Source organism: Ambystoma mexicanum, chromosome 1p, assembly GCF_040938575.1.
Source record: "Ambystoma mexicanum isolate Mex_15411 chromosome 1p, UKY_AmexF1_1, whole genome shotgun sequence".
Lineage (NCBI taxonomy): Eukaryota > Metazoa > Chordata > Amphibia > Caudata > Ambystomatidae > Ambystoma > Ambystoma mexicanum.
Window position 1 is genome coordinate 1,279,292,733 of NC_090921.1, and position 17,173 is coordinate 1,279,309,905.

Genomic DNA, 17,173 nt, shown 5'->3' on the forward strand with positions numbered 1-17,173 from the left:
ACAGTACGTGACGAACACAGGGTGCATACCCTGTGATGCAATAGCTAGGATATAACATAGATTGCACAATTTGGTACCCGGGTGGATTGACTGGTAGGGATTCCCCAGTAGACCTCTGCACCCTGGGCCTCTTTTGTGTGTTATCCTCTTTTATTTCCAAATGTTCTCATAGGGAAAGGGTTGAGCTTGCTGAAAATGTGTAATATGTGGCCACTTTGAACCTTATTTCCAGGGCCTCTTTTGGTTCTCAGTTTACCCCTGTACTGTGTATTCCAGTTAGCTAGCTCCGTGGGTTAAGCACTCGCTGCATAGTTTAACCACAGGTTCGAAATCCAGCTGGATTGACAGTCTCTTATCACGCTGAAGTCGAGAAAGTGAGTTGCATTACATTTGATAATAGTAAACACCTTTAGTTGCTTTGCTGCAAAACAGCATAAACGAGGAAAATAACCATTAAATACATGACCTGTTTCTGTACATTGAATTGCGTTCATGAATAATTTCTTCAGTTTTTAAATACTTTCTTTGTATGTCACCAATGCCATGAAAAATGCCTATTATAATAACGATTTTCACGAATAATAATTCATACATGTGTGTCTTGTTCCTGTGTTTTATGTAATCTTCCGATGTGGCTCTTTGTGCTGGCCAGGCCCCTCACAACCCTACTTTAGAGGAGTGTACTGACTTTGGATTGTGCTCTTCAGTACAATGGGTGAAGGGATGCGGGCGTGAGGGGGGGATGGGGAGGGAACTTGCCCTTACTTTGGCTTCACTGCCATCAACTGTTTGACTCTCTGGCCCTAATGTGTTAGACAGTCCCATAAATGGTAGCGAGAGGTGCTGGTGCATGCTGGGAAAGGGAGGTGCATCTTTCCCAAAGACAAACCATCTACATTAAAGCATTTCTTTTTTGTTTATTTCCATCTCCATCCATGCTCCATTGTCATTGCCTGCGCCTCCGCTCTCCAGCTGCCAACGTCTGCACGCCGTCACCTCCGAACGACGACTGGTACAAACAAGACGTAGCCCTCCTGCATGACCTGAATGCCAATGCAGCCTCTTGGATCAAGCAGTAGGATGCATGATGCCTTAGGGGTGAGTAGCATGGAAGGGGACCCCTTCTCACCCTTCATAGACCTATGCCTCTCCTTGCCCTCTCCATGTCCCTTGCACTCTGCTGGCGCATGCCTCCTACCACCATCCGAGGTTCACATCATGTTCGTATCAGTCATAGGCCCTCTACTAGGTCTATTTAGTCAACCCTGTGTCCAACTCTAGGTGCACCACAGGATTGTGTATAAGGGAATTGTGTCACGGAAAGTTGTGTGTGCAGAGTGTGTTTTATTGTACCCCATTATTTCTTAAGTAGGCTGTGATTGTGTATGATGTGGCTATGCTGAAACTGGTTTCTCTGGGAAAGGCTGTCTTTAAACAATATGGCGTAGGACGGTGCATTTTGTATACCTTTGACGGAAGCTATGGATCTATTTATGCCGGTGTGCACGCTATTGCATTTTAGCAAGTGTATGTGCGTGTTTGCTTGCGTTTTGGCTAGGCTGAGTGTGTCTATGCAGAAACTTATAAGACCCTAGATTTCAAGGTGGGACAGGGGCTAGCACGGGCTCGTCGCCAATGACACGTCACCTGAGTACTGCAACCTTCGGGCCCCAAATAAACAAAAACATTGTCACGTTTATTTAAATACCAAATCAAGCCGATTTCAGAGTTTCCAAGTGTCCCTATCTCACATGTGACATGTACAGTTAGTTCTATATTGTACATGCCATGCTGGGACTTGTATTCTCATGTTTTCAATGGGAAAATTAAAGAACGAATCCCAGCAGGCATTGTGCAAAATCAGGACTGACTGGAGGTGTCGCGCATGACATGAGGCTACTGGACAGCTCTGCAATTTTAGAAACACGTTTATACTGCGGGTTGCAGATTTATTTTTCGTACGCTAAACAATTGGTAAAGACGATTTTCAACAATAATGGTGGGGAGGTAAATTTGAAGACAAAATGTTAATCCAAAGACACTACGGTGGCCACCTTTACAAAATTGTTTTGCAGGACACTTTGGACATGGTAGTGGCTGCAGTGCATGCAGTTCTATATGGTGTCATTCATATGCATGTTCTCCATCCCCTCTCCCCTCCGCCATCAACCTTTTTGGTAACATTAGTGGCAGATGGCATTTTAACACACACACAGCACTAAAAATAACGAAACTGGAGGACAATGATGCATGCAAGACACTGGCCAATTAGAGTTGTGTCCATGCTTTGTAGGGTAAAAGGCATGCAAACCTCCTAATATGTACTCTAGTGATTGAAATTAAGATTGGATAGGTAGGAGCTAAAAGCAGCTCCTAGATATCCAGCATTAACCAGTGACCAGGAGCTACCATTGGGGAACAAAGGGCTAGTATATAGCGCTCCATAAATCTAACTTCCACATAGATGCACACATATAATTTTGTCCATTATATATGATCCATGACCCCTTGTGCTTTAAATGGCGTATTGATGTGTCATAATGTATATTTAGCGTTTGTTCTAAATGCACACAGCACAATTCACATGGGTGTGTATGTTTAGCATCCATTGGCCTGGGAGACAAAAGTAGCTCCTTGTAGCTCTTGGTGTCAAGCTAACCAGGCTCTTCTAAGCTACAAGCAGGAGCTAAATAGTTCCCAGCTCCCCTCGATTTCGAACTCTGCATTCACTGTTTCACAGAAGCAGAAGTGACTTCACAGATAAGGGGCATCACCAATCTTTAAAACTTAATTACAAGAAGTTGCCATGAGTAAGCACAAGAGAAAAATAACTTTGTGGTATGAAATACATGAATGTTCACTATTGTTATACATGAAGCAACTCTACATTCAAATATACCATGAGAGACGCCTTTTTATAATCGCACATAATAGCATAATATAATAACATAAGCTATGAACTGAATCCCTTACATGGAATACAGAAAAGACACAGTAAGATTAAATGATTTGCCCCAATCGCACACTTTGGTTGAGTGATGAAACAGGCATGTGGGCAATTTTACCACATATCTTCCCATGTTTAGTTGATATATAAATATTTATTACGGTTTTGGTTTGTATTTCATGTGCTTGAATAATACTTTGTTTATAGCAATGAGTTGAAAATAACACACATTACATAATAAACTAGACTTTCATAATACACTAGCCTTACACTATATTAATAATCATAGAAACATTTTGTGCAAAAAAAGGATGGCTTTAATTTTATTTTCCCCATCCTGTATTGAAGGTCACAGTAGCAGCACATAAAGTAATGTGAGACTAAACACATCTCCCTTGGATTTTAAAACCATAGTCATTATTTTACACAGCATGCAACATTATGTACCCTTCTCATTTCTCAGCATCCACTATTCGCATTTCTTATAAACTTCCCTGATAATAGGCCCGTCCCTCCCATCAATGTCTAATTGCACCTAATATAATCCTCTGTTGACACAGAACAACGTGTTCAAATGTTTCACAGGCCCCTGGCAGAGCCACTTTAGTGGCCTGAGCTCCAACTTTCACACGAAAGTGTAAGGAGAGCTGGAAAGGCTTTCATCAGGGCTGTGCCCGAAGAAAATTGAGGACTTTTCTCTGCCCCGTACAGTGTCTGTACGGTACATGGAACACCACGAAATATGAGACAGTTGTCCAACCTAAAATCTGCCCCTCTCATGGCATACACTCCTCTTTTGCCCTTTTCTTAAGTGCATGTATGGTGAGAGCCATGCAGGGCAGCAGATACTATTCAAAAAGCTGCACGAGATGTTTTCCACTCTGCTGCTTTACCTGTGGCACTGGGACAGACAGCACTTTAACAGAGGAAACTGCAAGAATCCTGTGCCTGAAAAGTGGGAGAGCTAAGCCCACTCTAACGCCACCCCCAGTCCCTTGTCTCCTCTCTATTGCGTGTGCACTCTCTGGCGCTCATGTTCATTACATTCGTAATTTGACGGCGCAGAGCTGTTACGTTTGCACTGCAATGTAAACGGCTCCCTGCCGCCAAATGTTTGTTATTTGCACGGCGGAGTGAAAAGTGTGCTTTGGCTAGTATTTGTGTATGTGTTTGTTGAGAATTATATATTGCTTTGACTAGGCAGTCTGTAGTCAGTCGATGCATGAATAAAGTATTGCTTTAGCTACCATGTGTGCTTTCTTTGCGTCAAGTTTTAGCTAGTGTGTATGTCTTTGCGTATGAATGTGAATGCTACGGTATGGATCTTTGACTGGATTGACTGTGTATGCGTTCTTTACGCTTTTGGCAAGGCCCTTCGTATGTGTGTGTGTGATATTCTCTGTGTGTGGTAAGTGTGTTTACTAAAGGTCGCCCATTCGAGAGAGTGTTTCTGTGCTTTAGGTATTTGTCTAGGCTTTGTATCTGTGTGTTTGCACACATACTGTATACTTTAAATATACTCTAATATAAATGTGCGTGTTTACTAATAGTTTGTGTGTAAGTGTGTTTGGATGTTTTAGGACTTTCGATTGTTTATATGTATAAACGTATGTGGGTGTGTGTGTGTGTGTTGTGTCACAGAGCATGTTAAATGTCTTTCTCCAGCTTGTGCTGTATGGTCTGTGTTTCCATTCAGTATATTTATGTGTATGCGAGCATGTTATGTCTTTTCACGGAGTAGACATGCTTGCCATATCATGTTCTGTTATGTTCAAAGATTTTTAAAGTGTGGGAATACACTGGTGGGTAACGTTTCACAGCACTGATGCATGTACTTTGTAAGTGTGATATCTTAAACCAAGCATAGCAAGGGAGTTGGGCGAGGAGCTAGGTTTTTATATGCTGGAGGCAATTAAAGTAGTCCTGTGTGCGTGTTTGTGCATGTGTGTATGTGTCTGCTGTCAGTGTTTGGGGGCCTCATTACAAGTTGGGTGGTGCAGCCAAAATCAGCGATAATGTGGTGACAACAGAGTTTATAAAGAAGAAAAGTAAGGTAGTATTTCCTTACTAAAGGCTAGAGCTCTCAGTTGACCCTTGGCAGGGTTGCAATATCCTACTGATTCCAAAATCTCAAATAATTGTAGTAAATTCTTCAACGAGAAATGTTTTATTCACATTCCTTAATTTAGTATCACCAGTTAAATTTTCTTATAGTGAGGCAACTTTGAAAAGCATAAGTTTGTTTTATCAATAAGCACATATGCCAATGCATTTCGGTCTACGACCTTCGTCAGGGCCATGCTTTAGTGAATATACCATCAACTAATCTTTCATAAAGCCATATAGCATTTCAACACAAAACATATAATGATTCAAGGATAATTCAAAAACAGATAAAGCACGTACCCCCAAATGGATCCGTGCGATTGAAAAAGGGAAGAAAACAAAAGGGAAGAAAACAAAACAAAAAGCATGTCAATATTGTTGAACAACTGTGCGTTTCCAGTGTATAACTATTCCCAAATTACGGCAGTCTATACCTGCTTTAAATCGGTTGTCCTCTCGTATCAGTATGTTCAATAGTTGTCTCCAACATTCCTGTTGATTAATGATAAGAGAGTCTAAAAACTTCTATCTATACATTTGTACATACCTAATACCTCTATACTAAAGGATATCTTACCTTTATGCGTAGAGCTCCCACGCAGAACCGATCGCGTTGAAAGCGAAAGTGTAATGCGCGCGAATTCAGACGCTATCAAAGATCGCCATGGGAACGTGGGCGATGCTGTACGTACGCCTCGGGTCCCACCCCTCTACATTGCTGCAGGTGGGCGAGATTGTTGCCACGGCGATCTGTGTCATAGAACTTTGAAAAAAGTAGATTGTTCCGTGCGTAAATCTTAATGTATATACAATCATTTCATTCTTCAATCTTAGATCATAAATCTAGTAATAAAAAGACATACATACCAGATAAGTAGAAAAATAAAGACGAAACAAAATTAAAATAAAAAAGTAGATACTTAAACCATATATAAATGTAACAGGAACATCTCAATTAAGGAAAAAACATGTAGCCATTTCAGGAATACACCAGCTGTTCGTTATCATGATTTCCTTATGATATATATGGAACAAAATCCCTTTGCAAAGAATTACGTCCACATTATTCAGATTCACAATTTTTGTAAGCTGAATAAAGGAAAACACATGTAAATGATACTGATTTCAAAAATGTCCATCCCAAAATATTCATCAGGTTATGTTCATCACAGAAAGCACATATAATTGATGTCTTCATTAATTCCTTTTGGGGTGAGAGAACTTAATCTATCGATCCAAAATGTCTCACGTTGATGCAGTCTTTTCTGTAAATCTTCATATTTCTCTCTTTTTTGGATCCTCTCTAAGATCACAAATTTTATCTGTGCCAAATTATGTTGTTTATTCTGCCAATGTCTTGCCACCGTTGAAGAATTTACTACAATTATTTGAGATTTTGGAATCAGTAGGATATTCCAACCCTGCCAAGGGTCAACTGAGAGCTCTAGCCTTTAGTAAGGAAATACTACCTTACTTTTCTTCTTTATTGCCTATTAAGATCCGTATGCCACAGGATCTTTTTCGGACTGGAAGCTCCAGGTTAAAATATTTATAAATATTACAGAACAAGTAATATATCGACATTATGAGAGAAAAATCCCCAGTAGTGCCCGCTGAAACTCTGCACTTCTTGAATTTGGTCTAGACAACAGAGTTTATGCCACATTACTGCACTGCCCAACTATGGTTTTGGGGGTGAGATGGAGGAAACCCCACCAGTAAAATGCTAGAGGTAATTTCACCACGATACTTCCAAAAAACTGCCATTTCGGCAGAATTACTGACGGTTATAATTCTACTGAAATCTCCATAGAGTCTTATGGAAATGGGGACTAACACCGCCATACTGGCACTTGTAATCCAGCGGTAATTCTGCCCGGCCAAGTGGTGGCAACTGTAAATACGTTTTTGTACTATTTCGGCAGATTTACCGTCGAAATACCACCAACCCTGTAATGAGGCCCATGCATGTATGTATGCTTTAAGTCACCAGAGTGGTGTATTTAGTGTGTTCATGGGTTCACATTTGTGTGCATGAGGTAGTGTACTGATTAGCATATATGATAGTTCATGCTTTAGGTGATTGTTCATACTTTAGGCTTGTGCTACATCCTTTCTTTGTGTATGCATGTGTGTGTGTATGTGTATCTTGACTCTGTGTCTAGGTTGTGTGTTTACATGATGTAAGACTGTGTAGCATGTGCATGTCGATAATTAAGGTATTTGGCCAGGCGGCACGTGTATGTGAGCATCTTTTTGCCTTTGGTGGGTGGGTTGGGAATTGTGTGCGTGTGTGTATATGTTTGTGCTCACTCTTTGGCTAGGGTTAGTGTGCATACACACAAACATGCACACAAACACACCATGTGCCATTCTAGTCCAATCTTGTGTGCCATATTTCATAATAATTAATCTACAGAATAGGTTTTCGAAGTATTTGACCAAAGCTTGAGTTCAATTGCTGTTTTTTTCATAATCAAAGTTCCAAACTTCATAAGCACACTAAATAAAAGTAATAAAACTAACTTTTTGAATTGTTGGTTCTATGCTTCTTTTGTTCTTATTCTTATCTGGAGATATTTGTAGGTAAAGCATTAATCCTAGGAACAGTGTCTTGTTATATGTAAGCAATCATTTAAGGTCAATGCATTAATGTAAATGCATATGGCACAATAACAAATGTTATTAGAAACCAACGTACTAACATGCATAGGCACACTAACCAATGTATTACTACAGGACAGAGGTCATTTGTCAAGATAGCACGAAAGTAGTCTTCATGTGAAAAAACAGCATAACAAAACCATACATTCAGATGGCGGAAAGTGAAGGGTCTTATGACTCTAGATGTTCCACTTCTCTTGAGTCATGCAACCCATACGGAAGATAGTAATTTGAATATTGTTCTCATTGCAGCAACACACACACACACATTATGTAATGTTAAAATCTATTTAAAATGCACATCTCCCTCAAGCCTCCTCGCACTGTGTCCTGAATGAAGTTCCCAGTTTGGGCAGTTTATGAGAAGAGCCAGATTTTCAAGACCTTGCCAAAAGCAAAACGGTCTTAGAACTGATGTGTAGTAATAGACAGAGCGCGCCAGAGCTAAAGGGCTGGAAGAGCAAAGACTGGCCACCTTTTCTCTGCCTTTTAAAGACTGAAACAGACAATGGGCTGAGGGAACTGATGTGTAGTAATAGACAGAGCGCGCCAGAGCTAAAGGGCTGGAAGAGCAAAGACTGGCCACCTTTTCTCTGCCTTTTAAAGACTGAAACAGACAATGGGCTGAGGGAACTGATGTGTAGTAATAGACAGAGCGCGCCAGAGCTAAAGGGCTGGAAGAGCAAAGACTGACCACCTTTTCACTGCCTTTTAAAGACTGAAACAGACAATGGGCTGAGGGAACTGATGTGTAGTAATAGACAGAGCGCGCCAGAGCTAAAGGGCTGGAAGAGCAAAGACTGGCCACCTTTTCTCTGCCTTTTAAAGACTGAAACAGACAATAGACTGAGGGAACCAGATCACACGGGTTTGGTAGGGATACACTGTGACAGAATACCATCTGTGTGGGCAAACTAGCCTGAGCTTTTTTTGTTTTTTAATATGAAAGAACGCAGGTATTTCTGTCTCTGAAAGTGAGGTCTTATGATCGGATCCCAGTTTCATAATAATTCTGCTGACCTTGTCTACTCATTTTTCTCAGCAGATACCCTGTAGTTTTGCAAAATGGCAGTTACACAATTACATTTAAGTGCAATTCCACAAATAGCCTGATTGAACCCAAAATACCCAAATCCAGGAACTGCCTTTAACTGTGGACACCCCTGATCCAAATTGTATGATTGTATTCTCTCACGGCCTGTTGACCGAATAATATTTAAATAAAAGCCATATTTAGTTTTGACCTGGTAGCCACTAGGAATCTACAATTATACTGGCCCAAACCTTTTGGTGTCATTTTACTGTCAGCTTTGGTGCTAGCGACTCATATCACTGACAGAGACATGGGTATCAGTAGGCTGGGACTAGGTTTCACCCAAAACAAACCGTCATACCTAGAACATGTACACTTGCATGCACAATTTATAACACCTTGTGTCGTCATGAACGTTTTAGTAAACATATTGGGAAATGGTGCTTATTGACATGGTTACAATTGTACCACTGAGTCTTAACTCGTAAGTCCTGGGCTGAAGTGAAAGAGTTAAATAGAAGCTCAGTCCGAGTGAAGCAAGATGAAGAGGCCAAGATGGGGTTTAGGGCCGAGCACACATTCAGAATGTCAAGCAGGAAGATAAAAATGCCTGAAAGTCGACAACACCTTGATAAAGTTGAAATCGTAATGTTACTGTGGGCAGTGGAAGGTGTATTGGCAGCAAGAATGTTCACTCCAGATAAGCAACCGAGCACGTGAAAACAAAATGGAGGCACAATTCTTATTCTGCTCTCTGTTGATTGTGCTGCAGAACTAATTTTTTGCTTTCCATTTTCCATGAAAAACGCAATGCCTCACATGTGTACTATGGCGGGAAGCCTCAGCTCTCGACTGTGGAGACGGACTAAGATAGAACTCCAGACGTTTCCCCACCCCACGAACACTAAACACGGGATGTGGACACACCCTCTAAAAAGTGGACAGTCTCACGAAGTACAGGACAGTTGTCGACCCAAGGTATACCTACAAATGTGATTTTTTTAGAAGAGGGTGTATTGAGAAAATAATGCACTATGAGTAATATAAAGAGGCGTGTACTAACTGCCCTGTTGCACGAGAGCCAATAAAGCTAGTGACGAAGATAGTCAATGTTAAGATCGAAATGTAGATTTCATGAGCAGGAGCTAAAAGTAACTCATGGGTATCTGGTATCAGCCAGTAAGCAGGGAGAACAAGGATTTAGTGCATAGCATGCTAGGAAGTCTACCTTGCACATGAGAAGTAAACTACTGCACAGTTTTGATGATATCTTTTTCATCAATGTAATAAATCTGTGCAAGAAAGTTGGGTGGAAGAAGCATATGCTAGAGACTGTATTGAACTGTGGTGTAAGCAACAGCAAGTCGTCCATCTAAAAAAACGAGCTACTTGACCCATGCTGAGGCTTATGGAACGCCATAAAATTAGGCCAGAAAGTAGTAGTAGTGTCCCAGAGCACTGTACTGGACTATTGTAACCTCTGTTTTTTTAGAAACGAATTTCAGCCAGCACCACTCCAAGCACTCATCAATGCCCATCAATGCACTACCTTTCACTGACTTACCCCATCCATATGCAGGGTGCTGTGTGTCATCAACATAATAGTGAACATAAAAATGAAGGCCAAAGAGGTAAATGAATGTTACCAGAAGCCTAATGTAGACGTTAAATAGAATTGGGGATAGGCAGAGCCCACTGTACAGGGCAGTATGCCAATAGCAGCACTGAGAACTAGGCTCCTGTATATGATTTGATTCAGTGGGGTCAGGAAGGATTAAACCGGGCCAGTGCTATGCCAGTTATGCACAAACCTATGTCCCAAAAGCAGAGAGAGTTTGATGATGTCAAAAGCAGTAGAAGAACCGAGATCCATTTACTGCATCTTTGTCTTCTACTGTTGGTTTCCTAAGAAGTTTCATTTTGTGTTGCTCCTTTTTGGAGATTGTCAAATGTACTCCAGCCGTTCTCCCTTTGCCTTGCGGAAACAGCGGACCACTGTGTTGGCCGGCTGGCGGAGGTCTTGTGTGCCTCAGGCAGGATGTGCCCTTTGTTGTGTTTTCCTGTGGTGTGGCCATGTGTGTGCCACTGTTGTTTGGAATCACTGGGCTATTGAGATAGGAGCTTGGGTTGTCCCCTGTGCAGTAAGGTGTGGTCAAATTGTTTGAGCCCTTGGAGCGAGACATCTTGCTGCCACACTGTGCTTTGTCTGCTTGGTTGTATGGGAAGGAGTGTCCTGTGCAGAGGCGTAGACAGGGTAGGGCCTGAGCGGGAAAGGCTCACCCAAAATCTGTAAATGCCCACTCAGCAAAGCTGTGTGGGCATTTACAGTACTTAATCTAACTGCGGTGGGCCCAACTTCATTAAGTTCAGACCACACTTGTTAGACACTTCTGGTTATGCCTCTTGTCTTGTGTGTTTCCTTTAGCGCTCTCTTACTTTGTGGTCTGGTCTCTGAGATATAGGAGTGGGATCTTTGCCCTGTGGGCACCCTTTGCTTCTGATGGGTGTAAGGAACTTGTGGTGGCAACAGTAAAGACAGACACAAGTGATTGCAGTTCAAGGGTGTTTATTAAACTGTATAATGGGTGAGAAAAATCCCTAATCTAAAACTAAATCTAAGATGGGAGCAAGCTACAACATACAGTCTGCGTGCGAGCTCCGCGCACAAAGGAATGTTGGAGACAACTATTGAGAATACCGATATGAGAGGACAACCAATTTAAAGGAGTTGATGGTGTATTCATTAAAGCATGGCCCTGACGATGGTCATAGACCGAAATGCATTGGCATATGTGCTTACTGATGAAACAACCTATGTTTTTCGAAGTTGCCTCACTATATGAGAATTGAATTGGCGATACTAAACCTAGAAATGTGAATAAAACATTTCTTGTTGAAAAATTCAATACAACCATTTCATATCTTTGAATCAATATTTAATACTTGATTGAATTTTTGAATTAAATTACGCAACCCTGCCAAGGGTCAACTGAGAGCTCTAGCCTTTAGTAAGGTAATGCTACCTTACTTTCCTTCTAAACAGCAAGCTACAACATCAAATAATAATAAGGCAGTCCTAGTGCCATCTTGGCAAATAAATAGGGCCTATACTAAAAAACCTATTGCCAATCCTTACAACTAAGTTACAAAATAGTGAGGGATAATGTTCTCAAGAAAACAAAGAAGTGTTCACCAGGATGGTATGGCTTGGTGTCTCCCTTCCCCATGTTTTTATCATGGGACAAGACAGCACCTTCTATGGCCAAGTCTCTTTCCTGCATAGTCTCTTGTCTTAGAAGGCCTGCTGAACCATAAGCAATATACAAAACAAAAGTTCCTTTACCATTAGTAATAGTTCACGTTGGGCGATTGCTCTTCGCCCCTTGGATCCCCTTCAGCCCGGCTCTGATCCTTTTTGCCACGTTGGCCTCCCTCAATCAGGTTCACTACAGCCTCTAGTTCTAACACAGAGTTGTTTATTTCATGTGGGAAAAGCTTGTGACTGGCAAATAGGATAGGGTGTTCTAATCCATCGCAAACTTGGGACAGGAATGCTCCTACCCCTCTAAGGGAGGCATCTGTCTGTAGTATAAACTCTTCAGAGAAGTAAACTACCTTCAGGATTGGGTTCTTGCACAGCGTCTGTTTTAAGGTGTTATAACATATATCATCCTCGTCATTCCAATTAAGTTTCTGGGGTTTGACCTGTCAGCCTAACTGTTTTGTCCCAAAGAGTTGGGGATAAACCTATGGTAATATCCTATTAATCTGAGAAAAGCTCTAAGATCTCTTTTTATCTTAGGGGTTGGTGTATCTAAGATGGCTTTCACCTTCTTATGTTGAGGCCGTACATTACCGACAAAGAAGCTGAGGTATTTTATGGTTGACTGGGCCAGTCTGCATTTAGCTGGATTAGCAGTTAGGCCAGCCCCTCTGTGGACCTTCATGGTGGTATAAAGATGGAAGAGATGGTCCTCCCAAGTCAGTCTCACAATAAATGATGATATCGTCAATGTAAGCTCCACAGAAATTGGAATAGGGTCGAAGGATTTTCCATGAGGCGTTGGAAAGTGGCTGTTGCGCCGTGTAAGCCAAAAGGGAGGACTTTGAATTGAAACAGTCCCAGAGGCGTTGAAAATGCAGTCTTTTCCTTATCTGGCCCCTATACAGGAATTTGCCAATATCCTTTGCTTAAGTCTAGGGTGGATAAAAAGGTGGCTGCTCCAAGTTTGTCAATTAGGTCATCGCTGCGTGGCATGGGATAGGCATCAAAGTCCAAAAATGGCATTAACTTGATGGAAATCTATGCAGAATCTCCAGGAACGGTCAGGTTTAGTGACCAACACGATAGGAGAGGACCATGGACTTGAAGATGGCTTGATAATATAGGAAAGTGTTTGTGTTGAATAAAGGGGGGGGGTAGAACTTCTGAATATCATACAGGGTAGTATGGGGAAAAGGTATTATAAGGAAGGGGGTATCGCATCTTACCCGTCGGTGTCCCACTTCCACTACCTGAGGACCCCCAATCCAGATGATCCTCCTGCACTGGTACACCCCCAGGAACTGGATCCAATAGCGATGGCTGTGTCCTGGCCACCTGGATGACAGATCCCTGGGGACTAGCGGGTGAGACACCTTCAGGTTTCTCACATGGGTTACTGTCAGTTGGGGCTCTGGGTTGCATAGTTGCCTTGTGCTGTGTATTATGCATGTCACCTTAGCCCTTTGTACTGGAGGAAGACTTTTACTGAAAGAGGACTGTGGTCTGTGGGTGCTCTTTGGTGCGCTTTATGTTGCAGGGTCAGCGGCTGGAACGCAGTGGCTTTGGTGCTTGGGGCAGTAATCTGCAAGTACAGCGGCTGGGTTCTGTGGCTTTGGCTCAAGCTGCTCTTTGTCTGCGTGCAGCAGTTGGTGGGACCTGTTGTTGCGACACATGTGGTCTTCTTGATAGCGTCTCGTGACCTCTGTGGAGTCTTGGCAGGGTTTGTGGGGGCTCACGCTGTCACATTAAGGATTGGCCATTTGAATTACCATTAGGAGCGTGCCTTGCCTATACGGCAGCGGATGTGCCACTTGGGCGGAAACAGCAGACGGTTGTGTCTGGATGGTGTAGTGCTGGAAGACCTGTGTATTGTTGTTTGCTGTTTGTACTCTCCCCTGGACTGTGGTGTTTGAACTGTGGCAGCGCGTCAGGGCGGGACCGCCTTTTTATTGGATGACAGAGGTGCCTTATGGACTGGAGGGCAGAAGTGCCTTCTGTACTCATTTTTCCTGTATCCAGTGATAATCTAGCTGCAGAAAAGCAGATTTAAAAAAATGCATTTTCTGATATATTTTTATGTGGGTGATGGGTTGTGGTTATATATATATTAAGGGGATAATGAGGGGCTGGGGAAGTCTCCCCCCTCATATAAATGCATGGAAAAATGCATTTAAAAAAGCGGCATTTTCTGCAGCGGCAACATTATCACATAGAACTGTTTTTCCTGGGTCGTGAGAGACTCGGACCTCTTTACTGTAACACTTTTCCTGTTGATTATTTATTTATGTATTCTTTGACTGCTATTGCGTACCGTCCTGACTGCTTATAATTTCTCCCTATTTTTCTGCCCGGTGGAAGTGCTGGATCGTTGCAGCCTCAACCCCCCTTTTTTTATTGTGCAGGCAGGCGACCATGGATCTCATACCATTGTCCGCTCGGTGGAGGAGGGCAGTCTGCCTCTGCTCCTTCACTCTTTGTGTCGGAATCAGCTACTCGCTGTGTAGCTCGTTGCTGAGATCGGCCAGAGAACAGCGGATATCGCTGACGTGGCTGGATGTTCCCTCACACCCGTAGCAGAGTGCTCCTGTTAGGTGCCGGGTCAGCAGAATGTTGTGTGTGCAGCGGAGCTACTATGTGGGGGCTAGGCAGTTATTTGCAGGCAGCACCTGACCCGAGCAGACAGGGACAGCAAATTCTTTCTCATGGACCGCGGATTGCCATTCTCCATAGACCACGGAGATCCCTACTGGATGCCGGGATAGGATAGGCAGAGTGCATTCTCTTCTGGTGCCAGGCGGGGATGGCGCAAGCTGAATACATCTTCCAGTTATTTCTTTTCTTTTGTCGCAGACGCCGGGATCGGCGGAGGGCGGAATGCCCTTCATTTCTGTTCTGGACGTCTGGATTAGCGGAGGGCAGACTACCCTGTTTTCATTCGGGTAGAATGCCCTGTAGGGTGGAATACCCTTTATTTATTTCTTTGGATGGAATACTCTTGTTCTCTTGAGGGTGGAATAACATTTTCTTCCCCAGACGCCGGGATCAGCAGTAGGACAGAATACCCTTTAGGGCGGAATACCCTTTATTTATTTCTTCAGGGTGGAATACCCATTATCTCTCGGGCGGAATACCCTTTTATTTTCTTCTCTGGAGACTGGGATAGGCGGAGTGAAGAATACCATTTTCCCTTCTTCTTGGAAGTTGCTGGATGACTCTGAAGCAGTGTAGTCACACGTGGGGCTCATATCCTCTCGTCGCCAGTTGTTGTGAGCCCGTTAGCTGGGCCACGGAGTGCAGGGGCGGACAGAGCTGCACTTTGGGAATTGTGTGGGCGGAGGGCCCAAGAAGGAGACGGAGCCACATATATTGAGAACCTCTACAGGTTTCTGACCCTGAGCTCTAGTCACCCCTCCACTTCCTCCCTCCCCCATCCTGTTCCCTTCTGTCAGAACTTTAAGTTTGTACCTCGTTTAAGGCAGTCCTCTCGGGCTACATATACATCACCACCCATCCCCCACGTTAATTTACACCAATGTTTGCAACCCAGATTTTTTCCGTTTGGTTCAGATTTCTGGTGGCCAACATTATAGACTTCTCAAAAACTTTGTTTCATATGAAAAGGAGGTTGAGCCCTGCTGTACTGTTTATTCCTGATTATAGCACATTGCATATAGCAGGCAACACATAGCAGCCTACTCTGGATAGTAACACTTTCTAAGTCATTCTGGCTAAACCGTTCCCTCCCTTATCTGTATGCAGGTTTACAGCCTTTAGCTACCAGCCTACTTGCATGTAGCACTAGGTTTAATATCTAGCCGAGTTATCGGAGGCAGAGTCAAGTGGGCAGGTGGGTCAGGCACCTCCTCTTGCTCTCCCTTTGTTGCCTGCTACGCCTCCCGTGCTCTGCCCGTTGGGCCTGTGTAGATAGCACACATTTTTATTTTTTCAAGAAAAGCTCTTTTATGATGATGTTGTTGCACGTGCAGGGGTGCACTATGTGAGGCGGTGTGTTCACACACCATGTGATGTTCACGTTTCCCTTCTGCCACCTGTTCTTGGCCTGGACGAGAATCAGTAGGATTGTCACCACTTATATGCAGGTGTGCTGAAACTGGCATCTCCTATGACTCTCTCTGGGGCCTGGGGAGAAGCATTGGTTGGGCAGGAGTGAGGAGGCTGTGGTGTGAGGTCATTACAGCCATGTATTTTCAATTGTAGTGAACGTTTGTATCAATTTTCGATAACTCGGCGTGCACGACCATGCAGAGGGCAGCATCGAAATCACCTGACACTGTGCTCTTTTACTTTCTCAATGAGGTCTTTTTAAGCTGCTTTGGCTACTGCCGAGGCTTCATAGGTTTGGAGAAATGGGCTGGTATCTGGGCTGTCTAGTACATCTCTTTTCCCCCCAATTGATATTTAAACTGAACAGGCTTCTATTGATAACCGTACTTCCCCATGACACCATCCTGAAACTATCATTACAATCACAATCAACATCCCAATTAAATGTAGCATATAACTTCAGTGTCGATCTTTCTGACATTTAAGTCTGCTCTCATAATCTTTGTGCCTTGTGTGTGGCCCTGTGAAGTAAACGGTATAAGTATTAACTTCACTTCTTCCGACATTTCGATGCATAAATCTAACATTCATTTGTGCTGTTTCCACAGCTTTACTCACCTCCCGCCCTCCAAATCCTCCCTGCAGTCAGCACATTTTTAATCTCACTCTTCAGAATTCCATTTAGCTCCTCTTCAGCGGAGAAGAGTCTGAATCATGTTCTCTAGCATCCCACTAAAATGCACATTTGTCGTCTAATATGCGCCAACCCCAATTATTCAGAGTAGGTATCCAAGAAGGGTAACAACTCTCCCACTATGTGCATAGTAAAGTCATGTACCATACAGGTTATCTTTTTCATAGTGTAACTATCCCATACTTTTAGTAACCACTCACGTTTCATTGTTCTTTTCCACTCTATATCCACTACAATCCTAGATGTCAAAAACAAATGATGGACCATATGATTGACCAAGCATCTGAAAATGTGCCTCATCACTAATGCTACAAAGTTAGACTAGTGGGTCCAATGGTCTATATATCCCATCCATGTCTCTTACACTGAACAAAACGTCTCTCAAGTACACCTGTGAAT

At 42.9% G+C, this 17,173-nt stretch overlaps 1 protein-coding gene across 4 annotated transcripts in view; it reads left to right on the top strand.

Moving 5' to 3' along the window:
* LOC138452892 (voltage-gated potassium channel KCNC1-like) overlaps positions 1-17,173 on the top strand; it is a 1,227,882-nt gene that overhangs the window by 1,123,102 nt on the left and 87,607 nt on the right. For 2 of the 4 annotated variants that reach the window (XR_011260324.1, XM_069605239.1), the window contains exon 5: positions 973-1,098. The exons of the other annotated variants lie outside the window; for them this stretch is intronic. Coding sequence is in view for 1 of the 2 variants with exons in the window: in XM_069605239.1 (XP_069461340.1) it covers positions 973-1,079 (107 nt within the window). In the remaining variant the exon portion in view is untranslated. The remainder of the gene's footprint in view (positions 1-972; positions 1,099-17,173) is intronic. 4 annotated transcript variants of the gene reach the window in all.